At 36.1% G+C, this 14424-nt stretch overlaps 1 protein-coding gene across 7 annotated transcripts in view; it reads left to right on the forward strand.

Moving 5' to 3' along the window:
- DOP1A (DOP1 leucine zipper like protein A) overlaps positions 1-14424 on the forward strand; it is a 59724-nt gene that overhangs the window by 36196 nt on the left and 9104 nt on the right. For 5 of the 7 annotated variants that reach the window (XM_085574784.1, XM_085574788.1, XM_085574787.1 and 2 more), the window contains 17 exons: positions 185-281; positions 1537-1796; positions 2475-4482; positions 4584-4695; positions 5568-5750; positions 6034-6159; positions 6489-6623; positions 6924-6979; positions 7460-7564; positions 8260-8326; positions 9128-9272; positions 9507-9586; positions 10122-10231; positions 10392-10541; positions 11798-11859; positions 12452-12604; positions 13890-14026. In XM_085574784.1, coding sequence (XP_085430910.1) covers positions 185-281; positions 1537-1796; positions 2475-4482; positions 4584-4695; positions 5568-5750; positions 6034-6159; positions 6489-6623; positions 6924-6979; positions 7460-7564; positions 8260-8326; positions 9128-9272; positions 9507-9586; positions 10122-10231; positions 10392-10541; positions 11798-11859; positions 12452-12604; positions 13890-14026 — 3986 coding nt within the window. Of the gene's footprint in view, positions 1-180; positions 282-1536; positions 1797-2474; positions 4483-4583; positions 4696-5567; positions 5751-6033; positions 6160-6488; positions 6624-6923; positions 6980-7459; positions 7565-8259; positions 8327-9127; positions 9273-9506; positions 9587-10121; positions 10232-10391; positions 10542-11797; positions 11860-12451; positions 12605-13889; positions 14027-14424 lie in introns of all 7 variants that reach the window. The other 2 variants (XR_014953656.1, XM_021546111.3) reach the window with 2 other exon arrangements.

Below are 14424 nucleotides of genomic sequence, written 5' to 3' on the forward strand. Positions count from 1 at the left end.
AGGCACCTACTGTTGGCTCTACTGCTTTTAAGATTAAAAAATAGTACTTTAACACATAGTCAATAAAATTAATTTCATTATATCTTCATTATCGCTTTAGGATGCTGTATGACTTTCTTTTTCCAGTTCTCATAAGAAGTTTTACATTCTGACAGATCTAACTTATGGTTTGGTCCACAGAAAGTAAGAATGGAAGCTCATGCCAAGTTTGCAGTGCTATGGCATCTCACACGAGATCTTCATATTAACAAATCTTCTTCCTTCGGTCGCACCTTTGACAGGTTGGTGATTGCAAGTCTGATTCAGTTGAAATAATTTTACTTGAAAATCTTTGACGATATTATACAGGCAACATAGGGCATTTAAAAATTGAAGAACTACAGTGTAGCCGTGAGAGGAAGGAAGGACAAGAAATGAATTTGTGGACAAGAATTAGTGTTAGACAAAATTGTTTTCACAGGGATGATTATGTAGATTTACTTTCCTGAAAGCTATAAAGAGCGTGGGGAAGGAATAGTCACAATATTCATTGACCATCACTGTGGTTAAAATCACTGTGGTGTATATTGAGCTTAATATCTGAGTTCTTGTTGTGTTTTGATAAAAAGAGAAGCAAGAGAGAGAAATCAACCCAGAATTTAATTATATAAAGTAGAAAGTAACAGTAAAACTAAAAAAAAAAAAACTTAAAAAACAAATTGCAAGCAAGTGCTAAAATATGTGTTCTTTTGTTTAATTTGTGTTTTGTGTAAGAGGTCTTTTGTGGCAAGGAGCAGAGGATTTCTGTTTTGTGTTCTGGTATTGGACTATCTTCTTAGAAAAGACTGAAGATCTGGACTCTGAACTACTTTTGTCTTAGCTAGCACAAATGTGGAAAAATCTTCATTTAGATTTTGTATTGCATACTTAGCTATAAGGAGTAGAGTAAAAAGGTTATTTCTTTGTCTTATGCTGTCACTCACTGCATAAATGGTGATAAATTCTGTGCATACAACTAAGAGCTTGTGAACATGTACTACTGGAAAATGTAAAACAGTAGGTAAAATTCAGAGTCCAATATATATTTTTTTCCATTAGTCTGAAAAGGATTCTCAAGACTAAAACTGTTAAAAGAAGAAAATAATGGTTGTAGGAACTGCTGAATTGTCAAGTATGTTTCTTCTCTCTGTTCTTGAAGACAAGATCTTTGAATGTTTTCCATATATCCTTGTGAACTGGCTTTTAAAATTGTATATTTTTTTAATGGCATACCCCTTAAAAGCAATAAAGGTTTGTTAGGCTAATAGCTGTACGAATACTCGATCTTACTACTATTAGAGCAACTGTTATAACTGACTTGGTTACTAGCTCTTCCTTAGACTAGACTAAAATATAAAGAGCAGGTTCAAAGATTTGATTCCAAATAAAATACAGCTTTGTATGGAGAAGACACTGGAGTATGTACCAACATTAGATTTGTCATATATCAGATTAAAATGGCATTACTCTGTGAGTAGCATACAGTATCCACTAGATTGTTTCTTCTTTCCATTCTAGATCTTTGTTTATCATGCTGGACAGCCTCAATAGCTTGGATGGTTCTACTTGGTCAGTGGGACAAGCCTGGTTAAATCAAGTGCTTCAGAGACATGATATTGCAAGGGTTCTTGAACCTTTGCTCCTACTGCTTCTCCATCCAAAAACTCAGCGAGTTTCTGTTCAGCGAGTACAGGCTGAATGTTACTGGACTAAATCTCCTAATCACCCTGAGGAAGAAAATGAAAAGCAGTTCATGCAGAAGTTCAGCTGTGCTGATGGTATGTACACAAGAAGACAATAGGAAGATCCCTAATTTCTTTGCTTGCTGTTTACATGCAACGTTAAAAACATTGTGGAAATTTTTGAGGGTAACTGAAAAAAGTCTTGGAATAGCTATGGCTTATATTTGCATTTGTGTAGTATTTTCCTAATTCAAGTTTGCGTGCCCCCAGTACTGTTTAGAGTTTTATTGTTTTTACATTAAAATGGTATACAAATATTATAATGCAGAGCATTTCGTTACATCTTACTGAGTCTTGGTAGAACATAAGAATATGGCTTGAAGCTTAATGAAGAAATAAAATATTTTTATGAATGATGTGAGGCTGGCTAAAAACATACCAATAAGTTTTGAAGGTGTTTGCATGTATTGTATAATTTTAGTTTAGAATTTACTAATTCTGTTTCTTGTGGAAACAAAAGCAGATTAGACTGCATAATGTTTAATGGAGAATTCTGTTGTTCTGCTAAGGTGCACTGGTAAAACAATTTTGCCTTGTTTTTGTGAACATATCATATGCTTATTGACATATTTTTTTTCTCCTGTGAAGTGAAAAGACACTACCATGCCTTCATAATTTGAAGTCTCAATAATAGTTTAAATTCTAAATTTTAATTATGAATTCTTATTATGAAGAACAAAATCTTATATGTATGCATTTTTTGTGTTCTTCAAGCATTCTCCCACATGCCTGTAAGCCAAGGACAGCTTATAATACCTAAAGAAGGCAATGAGAAACAACTTGGTGTGGATGAAATGGAGAACTTCAGCCTGACTGTCAATCCTCTGAGTGACAGGCTTTCCTTGTTAAGTACCAGCAGTGAGACCATACCAATGGTTGTGTCTGATTTTGACCTTCCTGATCATCAGGCTGAAATACTGCAGAGTTCTGACTCTGGCTGTTCTCAGTCATCTGCTGGAGACAACATCAGTTATGAAGTGGAAACGGAAAGCCTGAGTGCTCAAGATAGCTCTCAGACTCTAAAAGAAGACTCACCTGATGAAATTGTGCAACAAGTGGTTACAGATCTTATATGCAAAGTTGTAAGTGGTCTTGGAGAAGAAGTTGAACCAGTTAAAGACAGTCTGCACTCTGAGGATGCTTCATATAAATTCAGTTCATTGGATAGCTCTTTAGAGGTTATAAAAAGTGATGATCAAAATATTCAAAGCAGCCAGAGCAGTTTACTAAGTAATGACAGCTCACAGTTACTATCAGCCTCAACTGAGACTGGACTTGAGAGCTTAGGAGATGAAATGTCAAGAAATAACTCTTCACCTTGTATTGCAGAAAGCCAGCAATCCTTCTCTGATCTTACTCTTTCTTCCACTGAATCAAAATCTAGAAAACATAGCCACAGTAGTATTCAGTTCAGCTTTAAAGGAAAGCAACCAGAAAAAATGTCAGAAAAAGAAACAATTGTTAAAGAGGGTGGTAAGCAACCAGGTGCAAAACCTAAGGTAAAAATAGCCAAAAAGAAAGATGAAGAGAAGAAGAAAGCACAAACAGAAAAGCTTAAGCAAACAAATGTCTTCTTTAGTGATGGCCTTGATTTAGAAAATTGGTACAGTTGTGGAGAAGGAGAAATTTCAGAAATAGAAAGTGATGTTGGATCCCCAGGAATGCGAAAATCTCCTAACTTCAATATCCATCCACTGTATCAACATGTCCTGCTTTATCTCCAGTTGTATGACTCTTCAAGGACATTGTATGCTTTTTCTGCAATTAAGGCAATTCTGAAAACAAATCCTTCAGCTTTTGTAAGTGCCATCTCCACTACCAGTGTCAACAATGCATACACTCCTCAGCTTTCATTGCTCCAAAATCTTCTAGCTAGGCATCGAATATCTGTTATGGGCAAGGATTTCTATAGTCACATCCCAGTTGATTCTACCCATAACTTTCGGAGCTCTATGTACATAGAAATTCTTATCTCCTTGTGTCTATACTACATGCGGAGCCATTATCCAACTCACGTTAAAGTAACCTCACAAGACCTCATAGGAAACCGCAACATGCAAATGATGAGCATAGAAATTCTGACACTTCTCTTTGCTGAGTTGGCAAAAGTCATAGAAAGCTCTGCCAAGGGCTTTCCTAGTTTTATTTCAGACATGTTGTCCAAGTGCAAGGTTCAGAAAGTGATCCTGCATTGTCTGCTGTCTTCTATCTTCAGTGCCCAGAAATGGCACAGTGAAAAGATAGCTGGAAAAAACATTGTGGCTGTAGAAGAAGGCTTCTCTGAAGACAGCCTTATAAATTTTTCTGAGGATGAGTTTGACAATGGTAGTACTCTGCAGTCACAACTTTTGAAAGTACTTCAGCGGCTGATTGTGCTGGAACACAAAGTAATGACTGTGCCTGAGGAAAATGAAACAGTATTTGACTTTGTCATAACAGACCTGGAGCACATCGGTCCCCAGCAGCCAATGACTTCTCTGCAGTATTTACATTCCCAGCCAATAACCTGCCAAGGCATGTTTCTGTGCGCAGTGATACGAGCTTTGCACCAGCACTGTGCCTGTAAAATGCATCCCCAGTGGATTGGCCTTATCACTTCTACGTTGCCTTATATGGGAAAAGTTCTTCAGAGGGTGGTTGTTTCAGTGACTCTTCAGCTCTGCAGGAACTTGGATAATTTAATTCAGCAGTATAAATATGAAACTGGATTATCTGATAATAGGTATGTATATGTAGAGGTATAATCTATTTAACTGAATTTGACTGCTTTGAATTACTTTACTATCAGATAAACTAATTTTTAAAAAATTGCTCTTCTTTTAGGCCTCTCTGGATGGCATCAGTCACTCCCCCAGATATGGTTCTCACTTTATTAGAAGGGATCACAACTATAATTCATTACTGCCTCCTGGATCCATCTACACAGTATCACCAGGTAAACTTATCTGCGTGTCTGAGACTTTCCTATGCAATTAATGTCAAATTAAGGACTGTGATTATATTAGTGAGTATGAAAATCTGGGTGACAGAAATAACAAATATATTGTCTTAGCTATAAATATGGGTGTTTATTGACAATACAAACAGAAAAACACATTTCTATGGATGATACTTTTAAGAGAATACTCTTATATTTGTTTTCTTCCTTTGGTTTTTTGTTTTTGTTACCCTGAAATAACTAAAGGTTAATTCCTTAAAACTTTTAAAATTCCAGTTTTTAGAGCTGCCTTCATTGTGTTCATCTTGTGATATGTCTAAACATTATCCTTCTGCTCCTTCTGTATATTCATAATTTTTCTTTTTAGTCAAGCAGTATTTTTAGATCTGATATTCTGAGCATAGTGTCTGTTAAGAATTTGGTCCAGGTTCCGTAAGAAGCTTTTACCCTGTTTTCTCAGTAATCTTGTTTTTGTGCTTTTTTTCCATTCTTACACTCCTTTGATTTCCTTTCATGTAAAAGTGACTGAAAAGTGGGTTTTGTTTATGTAAATAAATAATTTTGCCTAGAGTATAAGCTAGACTTAAAATTCTGAAATAATTGTTTTGCAAAGGTATAGGCAGAGGATACAAAATTGATTGCTGTAGACATGAGGCCTCCCGTGTTCAGAATACATTTGATATTGGACAACTCAATCAAAAGTTTCTCTATTATTTTAAAAGTCTCAAAGCTGTACATATTGTAAGAATTAATGAGAAACTTCTGAAAAAAAGTTAAGGTTGAAATTGCCATGTTAGGTAAGTCTAAATTTACTCTATTTTAAATATGCTGTTTATTAGTTATTATATATTCTTCTTCTCTCCCACTAGCTTTTGGTTAATGTAGATCAGAAGCATTTGGTTGAAGCACGCAATGGGATCCTCTCTATCTTGCATATGATCATGTCTTCTGTGACTTTACTGTGGAGCATCCTGCACCTCGCAGATTCTTCGGAGAAAACTGCTGCTGCTGCTGCTGCATCCATTACCACTATTAACCTTGGGTCAACTAAGGTCAGAACATCAGGGATAATTATAAGTTATTCATTAATACCTTTGTCAAAATAATTTAAATTCTCTTCCCTTATATCTAAATTGAATTTTTATGCCTTTGTCGTCATCTACTCACTCACCACAAAACTCAGGCTTTTATAGATGAGTATTGAATATGCTTTTAAGCTAAAATATATCAGTTCAATGTAATGTGTCACCTCTTTGCTTTCTGCAGAGAAAATATTTTGAACATAATGCTGAGGTGCTTATCTAAAGGGGTATGTGTTCTGCTTTCATATTTCAGAATCTGAGGCAACAGATTCTGGAACTTTTGGGTCCAATTTCAATGAATCATGGTGTTCATTTCATGGCTGCTATTGCATTTGTATGGAATGAAAGGAGGCAAAACAAAAATACTTCAAGGACAAAGGTATGTTTATATTACAGCGGTCACTTCAAGTAGTGCTAATACTTTTAAGTAATTTAGTGTTAGGAAGAAGAAAATTTGGACATTCCAGTGAAAAAATACAATGAAGTACGGACAATATTTGCATTTCTAATTAGCAACTGTACTGTCAGGGAGGTACCACTTTACAATGGAATAATCTTCCTGAATTCTTCAGAGGAATAGTAGGTGATACCAGGTCTCTAGGTGACCTGTTAGTTGATAAAATTTCAATCCCATGAGGACAGCTGCCTTAGTTTTGGCATAGCCATTGTCTGTGTTGATAATCTGTGACATACATCTGGTTCTTTTAGGTTATTCCTACAGCAGGTGAAGAACAACTTCTGCTGGTTGAGCTGGTTCGCTCTATCAGTGTTATGAGAACAGAGACTGTCATACAGACAGTGAAAGAAGTTCTGAAGCAGCCTCCAGCCATAGCAAAGGACAAGGTATGGAAACTGTACAGGTCCTATTGATTTATGTGATGTCCTCTTGAAGCAGCTTACAACACTGATGATATGGGTACTTTATTGACAAAGCTGAGCAGCACAATGTGAAAATTTTCCCTATATCTAAGAGATAAATGAAGAGAAGTATACAGGGATATCTCAATGGACACTTAATATTCTAAATAATTAAGCTATATGTTTCGGCATTGCAGTGACATTACAGCATTGTTAATTTTACCCTGGTGAGGGGGAAAAAATGCCGCTTCTTTCTGACAACACAGGTTTCATATCTTTTTCTAGAAACATCTTTCACTGGAAGTCTGCATGTTGCAGTTTTTCTATGCTTATACTCAAAGGTAAGAAAAGAAGCTAAATTTTATTTCGGTCATTGGGAAGCAGATGATCAATTTGAATATTTTACATCTTCATGTCATAGGATGATTAAGAGTCTTTGTAATATAAGTAGTGAAGAAAGAATGGGTTTGATCTGTAGGTTTGTTAAAAAAGATGGTTTATTTTGTGAGTTCCATAGTATTGCATCACCTTTCTTCCCCCACCTAAAAATCCTGCAGATAATCTGCCCAAAGAAAGCTGATCTTAATTGTGCTGTGACTCATTCCTGCCACTCCACCTTTGCAATGAAAAGCATTTCTTTTAAGAATGCTCTTCTACCTTCATCTGTTTCTTAATGACTTGATGTAGTAACCTAGTATTAAATGAATCTGTAAGGGTGATTCCAAAATCTGACAGGAGAGATGTGATGTAAAAAGAAATTGTAGGAGTATCTGAGGGAGATGATGTCCTCATCATTGACATTGCTGCTCTCTCTTCCTTAGGATTCCAGTGACCAGCTTAGTAGACAGCTGGGCAGCACTGCTTCTTCTGTTAAAAGATTCCATACAGGTTGGTCTTCCAGCCCCAGGACAGTTTCTCATACTTGGGTAAGTGGTCCTTATATCTGCAATTTTCAAATATGTTCAAATTTAGGTGTGTGAAATTATTCTGAAGTGTTAGTGTTTCTAAATCTATCTCTTATTTTTGACTTGCAGAGTTATTGCCTGAGTTCTGTGGGTCTTATAAAATTAGTTTCTTCTCTGAGGAATGGCTGCATATATTAAATTTTATATTAGAGTATGATATAAGCCATGACCTTACCTTAATGATTATTTCAGTGATTCAGGCTCTTTAAGCAACAGATCTAAGTTTCTAATTTTTCCTGAAAAATAACAATAATTACTACTTCTTAGGTATTTGAAACCCACTAGAGTGGACTGAATTCTCACCATGGAAACAGTTTGTGGACTGTTAGAGATATAACTTTGAATATGACTTTCTGTATAAAGGTTTATGGACCATTTTCTTCAATATTTTGAGTTTATCTTCCCTAGTAAACTGTCTCTGAAGATACTTTTGTATATAATCAAGTAAAACATGTTCTTGGTAAATTCTTATGATCAAAATTAATTTAAGGAACTTGAAAAGATGTTTCCTGGAATACTGATAAATAGCAATCCCTGCAGGTTTAGTGAATAAATATTGTGCAAATGCATATCTTCAGATTTGTCCTAACTCTGAAAACTGATGAATAATGTATTATGAAAAGAAAATCCATTATTCAAGTTATATATTTTTTCAGTGTTCTTAATGAGTTCATCATGAAAAACCCAAGTCTGGAGAATAAGAAAGATCAAAGAGATCTACAGGTAAGAAATCTGTTAAATATGTGTTTTTAAAATATTGAACAATGAATCATAGAATGGCCTGGATTGGAAAGGGCCTTAAAGATCATTCAATTCCCAGCACAGGAAGGATACTGACCTCTTGGAGCAAGTCAGAGGAGGGCCACTAAGTTGATTAGAACGATGGAGCACCTCTCTTAAGAGAAAAGGCTTAAAGAATTTGGTTTGTTCAGCCTGGAAGAGGGAAGGCTTCCAGTACCTGGAGGAAGCCACAAGAAAGATGGAGAGGTTCTGTTTACAAGAACAGTGACAGGACAACTGTTTACAACAAGTGACAGGACAAGAGGGAATGGCTTCAAAGTGAGAGTAGATTTAGATTAGATATTAGGAAAAAATCTGTACTGTGAAGGTGGTGAGGTACTGGAACTGGTTACCCAGAGAAGTTGCAGATGCCCCATCACTAGAATTGTTTAAGGCCACTTGGATGAGGTTCTGAACAACCTGGTTTAGTATAAGGTGTCCATGTCCATGGCAGTGGGGTGGAACTAGATGCTTGAATATAGTAGAAATATTTTATATCAGTTCTGTAGTATTTAATATCTATCTTTATATTTAATAATTCTTTAATATCTTCTGCTTATGTTGACAGTTCGTTGGAAAACCTTTCGTTTTCTGTAAAGTTATTAATCACTGATAATATAGAAATTATTTGAAAGCAATTCTATATGTGGTTATATAGATTTTCTACATGTCAGGACAATGAATACAGCCATTCTGTATAAAGTTCTTAAAATGCTTGGTTTTTTTTTTTTTTTTTTCTACCAGGATGTAACACACAAGATAGTGGATGCCATTGGGGCAATTGCTGGTTCTTCCTTGGAACAGACCACTTGGCTAAGACGAAACTTAGAGGTTAAGCCTTCCCCCAAGATTATGGTTGATGGAAACAACTTAGAATCAGATGTTGAAGGTAGGTTCATTTTTATCTTTATTTAAAACAAAACATTCATTTTCATGCTAAAATTAATTAAGAGAGCAGCTTTGCTATATTTGAATGTATGTAAAATTCTTCAGTATTGTTCTAGCACTAATGTGTCTGGCAAAGCTTGTGCATCTTCAAAATAATTATTTTTAAAATACGCTATAAGGTAAATTATGTCTTGAGAAAATTAACTTTGGATATTTTATTATTATCTTCATTTAGATATGCTGTCTCCAGCAATGGAAACTTCAAATATAACTCCATCTGTTTATAGTGTCCATGCATTGACCTTACTTTCTGAGGTAAATGTTTCCTTGGAGATAATGAACAGTGTCTTATAATAAACTTTTATATTATGAAAAGCTTTGGACTAGAAGCTTGGAGGAGGAGAGTTAATGGGAAACACTGATGTGAATGGATTCTGGGTCTTGTCATGTAAAAACTTGTTACTAACCCAGTGAGATGGATGAGTTATAAAGAATGGCCTTTCAGATGTGTAGTGTAGCTAACTTTTTTGATTGTAACCTTTGTGTGTTTATCTTTGTGGTACATCTTATTTATTGCTGATAATTGCAGTCAGTCTGAATTTTTTCTTTGTTTGTAGTTTATTCTCTAGAGTGCTTTAACCAAGATTTTGTGCTTCTGTGCTTTTACCTTAATGTGTCATAAAAATTATGGAATCTTTATACTCTGGATTTTGCACGGTACCTGAAATGTGATCACTTTTATCATAAACTTGAATGGTCAGTAAAGAACATTACACAAAAAAAAAATCTGAATGGTAGGTAAAAAGTAATTTAAGAATGCATTATAACATATCTTCCTCTCATTTTATAGGTTTTGGCTCATCTCCTGGACATGGTATTCTACAGTGATGAAAAAGAGAGAGTTATTCCTTTGCTTGTAAATATTATGCACTATGTTGTGCCCTACCTCCGTAATCACAGGTATCTTTAGTTTATTGAATTGATGTAGATGTCTTCAGCCAGTAGAAATTTGGATGGTGGCACTTAAGTTGAAACAGGCATGATTAGGGTTAGATGTCTATCAAATTTTCTATAGAGCAACAATTCAAATCTGGTTTTGGTTGACTTTTTCTTTGTTTAGTGCTCACAATGCATCCAGCTATCGGGCTTGTGTCCAGTTATTAAGCAGTCTTAGTGGATATCAGTATACAAGGAGAGCATGGAAGAAGGAAGCCTTTGACCTCTTTATGGATTCCAGTTTCTTCCAGATGGATGCTTCCTGTGTTAACCAGTAAGACATTATTCTTGTTTATATTGATGGCCCTTACAGATTTTATGTATTCCATTAACATATGGGCCAAAATTTCCAAAAGATCTTTACTGAGAAAAGTACAGATTTTCTGTGGTTTAGGTTACCATGTGAAACTTATATATAAGGTATGTTTCTATGTACAAATCTATTTTTAAAATAATTATCTTTAAAAAAATGTTCTGTGAGACAACATGTTAGCATTTTGTAGAAACATAGAATGATTTGCATTGCAGGAGACCTTCAAGATAGTTTAGTTCTAATACACCTGTCATGGGCAGGGACACCTTCCACTAGAGCCCCACCCAGCCTGGCCTTGAACACTTCCAGGGATGGGGCATCCAGAGCTTCACCAGGCAACCTGTGTTAGGGCATCACCACTCTCACAATTAATAATTTCTTCCTAGTATCTAAATCTTCTTTCTTTAAAAGTGGGATTAACTTTACTTTAAAAGTAATTCCCTCTTATCCTCTCACTCCATGACCTTGTAAAAAGTCTCTCTTCAGCTTTCTAGAGGCCCTTTAGGTACTTGCAAAGCTGCTAGAAGATCTCCCTGAAGCCTTCTCTTTACCAGTCTGAACCCCAGCTCTCAGCCTGTCTTCACAGGAGAGGTGCTTCAGCCCTCTGATCATCTTTGTGATCCTCCCATGGACCTCTTCAAAGGAGTCCACATCCTTCTTATGCCAGGGGTCCCAGAGCTGGATGCAATACTCCAAGTGGGGTCTTACCAGAGCAGAGTGGAGAGGCAGAATCACCTTCTTTGATCTTTTGGCCATGCCCCTGGTGCAACCCTGGATGCAGTTGCCCTTCTGGGCTGTGAACACATTGGCAGATAAAATTCAGTTTTTCATTTTCATCCACCATCAGCCACAAATCCTTCTCCTCAAAGCTGCACTCAGTATTCATTTTGTGTCCAGCCAGTATTTGTGCTTGGAATAACTCTGACCATTCTGCAGGACCTTGCACTTGGCCTCATGCTTCATAATGTTCACATAGGCCCACTTCTTCAAGCTGTCAAGGTCCCCCCTGAATGGCATCCCTTATTTTCTTGGAGAAGGGGGTTCAAGAAACGCAGTTTCAGATCAAATAACACCAAGTAGATGGTACCTTATGAAACAGAAAGCTTGGATTGGAAGCCTTAGCCTAAACTGAAAGAGCAAAAAAAATTTGCAAGTGTTCCTGAAAATTCTTGCTTTTTTCTTGCTTTTCTGATTTGTGTATGATTTTCCTCTTTTAGTTGGAGAGCTATTATGGATAATTTGATGACACATGACAAAACCACATTCAGAGATTTGATGAGTAAGTATTGATATAGTAGTAACTTCTTTCCAGTATAAACATTAAATAAATGAAAAATAACTATCTTAAAGAAAACACTTATTCAGCATTTCTTCCAATTTGATTTATTCAGTGTTTTTAAAGTTTTCTTTGACTGTTTGTTTCTGGAGATCCATAAATAACCTGAAATGAGGGAATTTGATACCATCCTGGCACACAGTCAATTTTGCCTATATGGCAAAGATAATTAAGCATTATGGGTGGGGGTGGTTTTTAGTTGGTTTGGGTTTGAAGATCTGACACTAACTGCTTAAAAAATTGATTCTAAACTTCTGAATTTTCTGAGCATCAAATACATGCAAATTTTATTTTTAAAAAATGGCTAAACTCTTTCCCAAGACCCCCTAAACCCAGCCACTATTGTGCATACTTACAGGTTTTCTTTCAACTTTTATTTTAAACTTCTGGTTACAGATTCAAACTGCAAATCATACATCATTTTAACATCTGCTTTCAAACCCCATTATTGCAAAGAAAGAGTTATTTGTGCCTTGAAATGAATCAGAAGGGAAATGCATAAGCTCTTGGCTGCACTTTGCCTGTTCTCTTTCAGCTCGAGTGGCTGTGGCCCAGAGCAGCTCCCTCAATCTGTTTGCTAACAGAGATGCGGAGCTGGAGCAGCGCGCCATGCTCCTCAAGAGACTTGCCTTTGCCATTTTTAGCAGCGAGATAGACCAGTACCAGAAATACCTGCCAGACATACAAGGTCAGTAAATATGTATCGTTCAGTGGACTTCCTGGTGTGACAGAGTAACAGCCAGTTAAATTTTTAACCTGCAAGATCAGTCTGGGATACTATTTCCATAGCTGAAACAATGTTTCTGCAGCTTTTGGTTAAAAGGTTTTCAGTCTTAAATGACAACGAGGTATGCAGATTTTGTGGCTGCCAGTTGACTTTTATCTGGATAATTTCACTGCTGTGTCATCTTATCCCTTGATCAGTATCCTTGGATACCTGTACAATATGTGTTGACATGAACATCTGAGGTAAAAAAGCCTATCAATTAGGGATAAATAGGAAAAGTGACCTTGACATTTTGAATTCTTGACTTCTTTTGCTGGGGTGTTTTTTCCTCAATTCAGTTTATCTGTCATATTTATCACTGAAGTTTATTTCTTACAGTGACTCTTTACCTTAAGTGACTGGAAATGAGAACTGCTTGGATCTTCTTTTTAAGATGAGGCTAATAGCAGCAGCTTTTAGATGTATCATTTTTTCATGGCACCAAAGGGACACTTTGGTATCTTCTTCTATATGGAAAATCAGTTGCCATCATATACCAAGTTGAAGATCAACTTTTTTGTTTCATTTGTTCTGGAATCTAATTTTGGAAATTATTTAGTTTGTTGGTTAGGGGTTTTTTGGTTGGTTTTCTTGGGTTTGTTTTTGGTTTTTTTTTTTTGGTTTTTTTTTTAATTTCCAGTCAAGTCAGTAGCTGAGATTCCTGTATTCATAGAATCAGGTGATTTTACTGGTCTGGACTACAACATACATGTGTGTTGGTTTGACTGAAAAATTTCTTTGTGTCTGCCCCTATATATTGAATGCTTAGAGGTAATCATAATTCAATAAACTATCATCCCTTTGTAATATCTCAAGTACTATGATGGTGCAGTGTTTTAATAACACTAATAGATCCAAGTTGTTCAGCCTGGCAACTGCACTCTTTGGAATCTTTTAATTCCTCTTGTTGTAATGGGTGAAACTCTGCATAACATCAGCAAAGTTCCCAGATGGGCTATTACATTTATATAGAGAACTAACCCAAAATAGGCAACTGCACTCTTTGGAGGTTTCTCCAAAGAGGAACCTTTTGTTTCTTCTTTGGTGGAGTGGTTATTTCTTTATGTTGACAGAATAAAACCAGTAAAGTACTGGAACAGTAACACGGCAAATGCTTAAAGTTAACATTGAGAGAAAAGGCAGAAAGGAGAAAATTTTCATTGGAATTATTCTGAACTGAGGGATCCTTCTTGGCTTTTTGTTTCAGAAAGGCTGGTAGAAAGTCTTCGGTTGCCACAGGTGCCCACCCTTCATTCCCAAGTGTTCCTGTTTTTCAGAGTATTACTTTTAAGAATGTCTCCACAGCACCTTACCTCACTTTGGCCAACCATGATCACCGAACTGGTGAGTTGCAGGTGTCATTCATTATTTAGAAGATTGGTGCAAATATGAGACACAACCTCATTCCTCTTCAAGATTTTTAAGAAAATCTCCTCTAAAGATTGTACAAATAAATGTTCAATTGCCACAAATTGAAAGCTGGCTTATTTTCATAGTCCTGATGTCTGTTTTTTGTGATGAAATTGAGTATCTGTTAGCTTACACTGTTTCAGCTGTCTCCTGAATTAAATTTGCATTTGCCCTCATTCTTCCCTACTGAAGCCTACTTCACTTTCTGCTTATTTATATGTAACCTCTCCACCATTCCCACTCTTGCTCTTCTTTTTCCATTTCCAATTCTACTTTCCTGGTCATTCTTCTTCCAGCAGGGGATGAGAATCCATGTATAGGAATCAGAATCC

This window comes from Lonchura striata, chromosome 3 (genome assembly GCF_050655825.1).
Source record: "Lonchura striata isolate lonStrDom1 chromosome 3, ASM5065582v1, whole genome shotgun sequence".
In the NCBI taxonomy this organism is placed as follows: domain Eukaryota; kingdom Metazoa; phylum Chordata; class Aves; order Passeriformes; family Estrildidae; genus Lonchura; species Lonchura striata.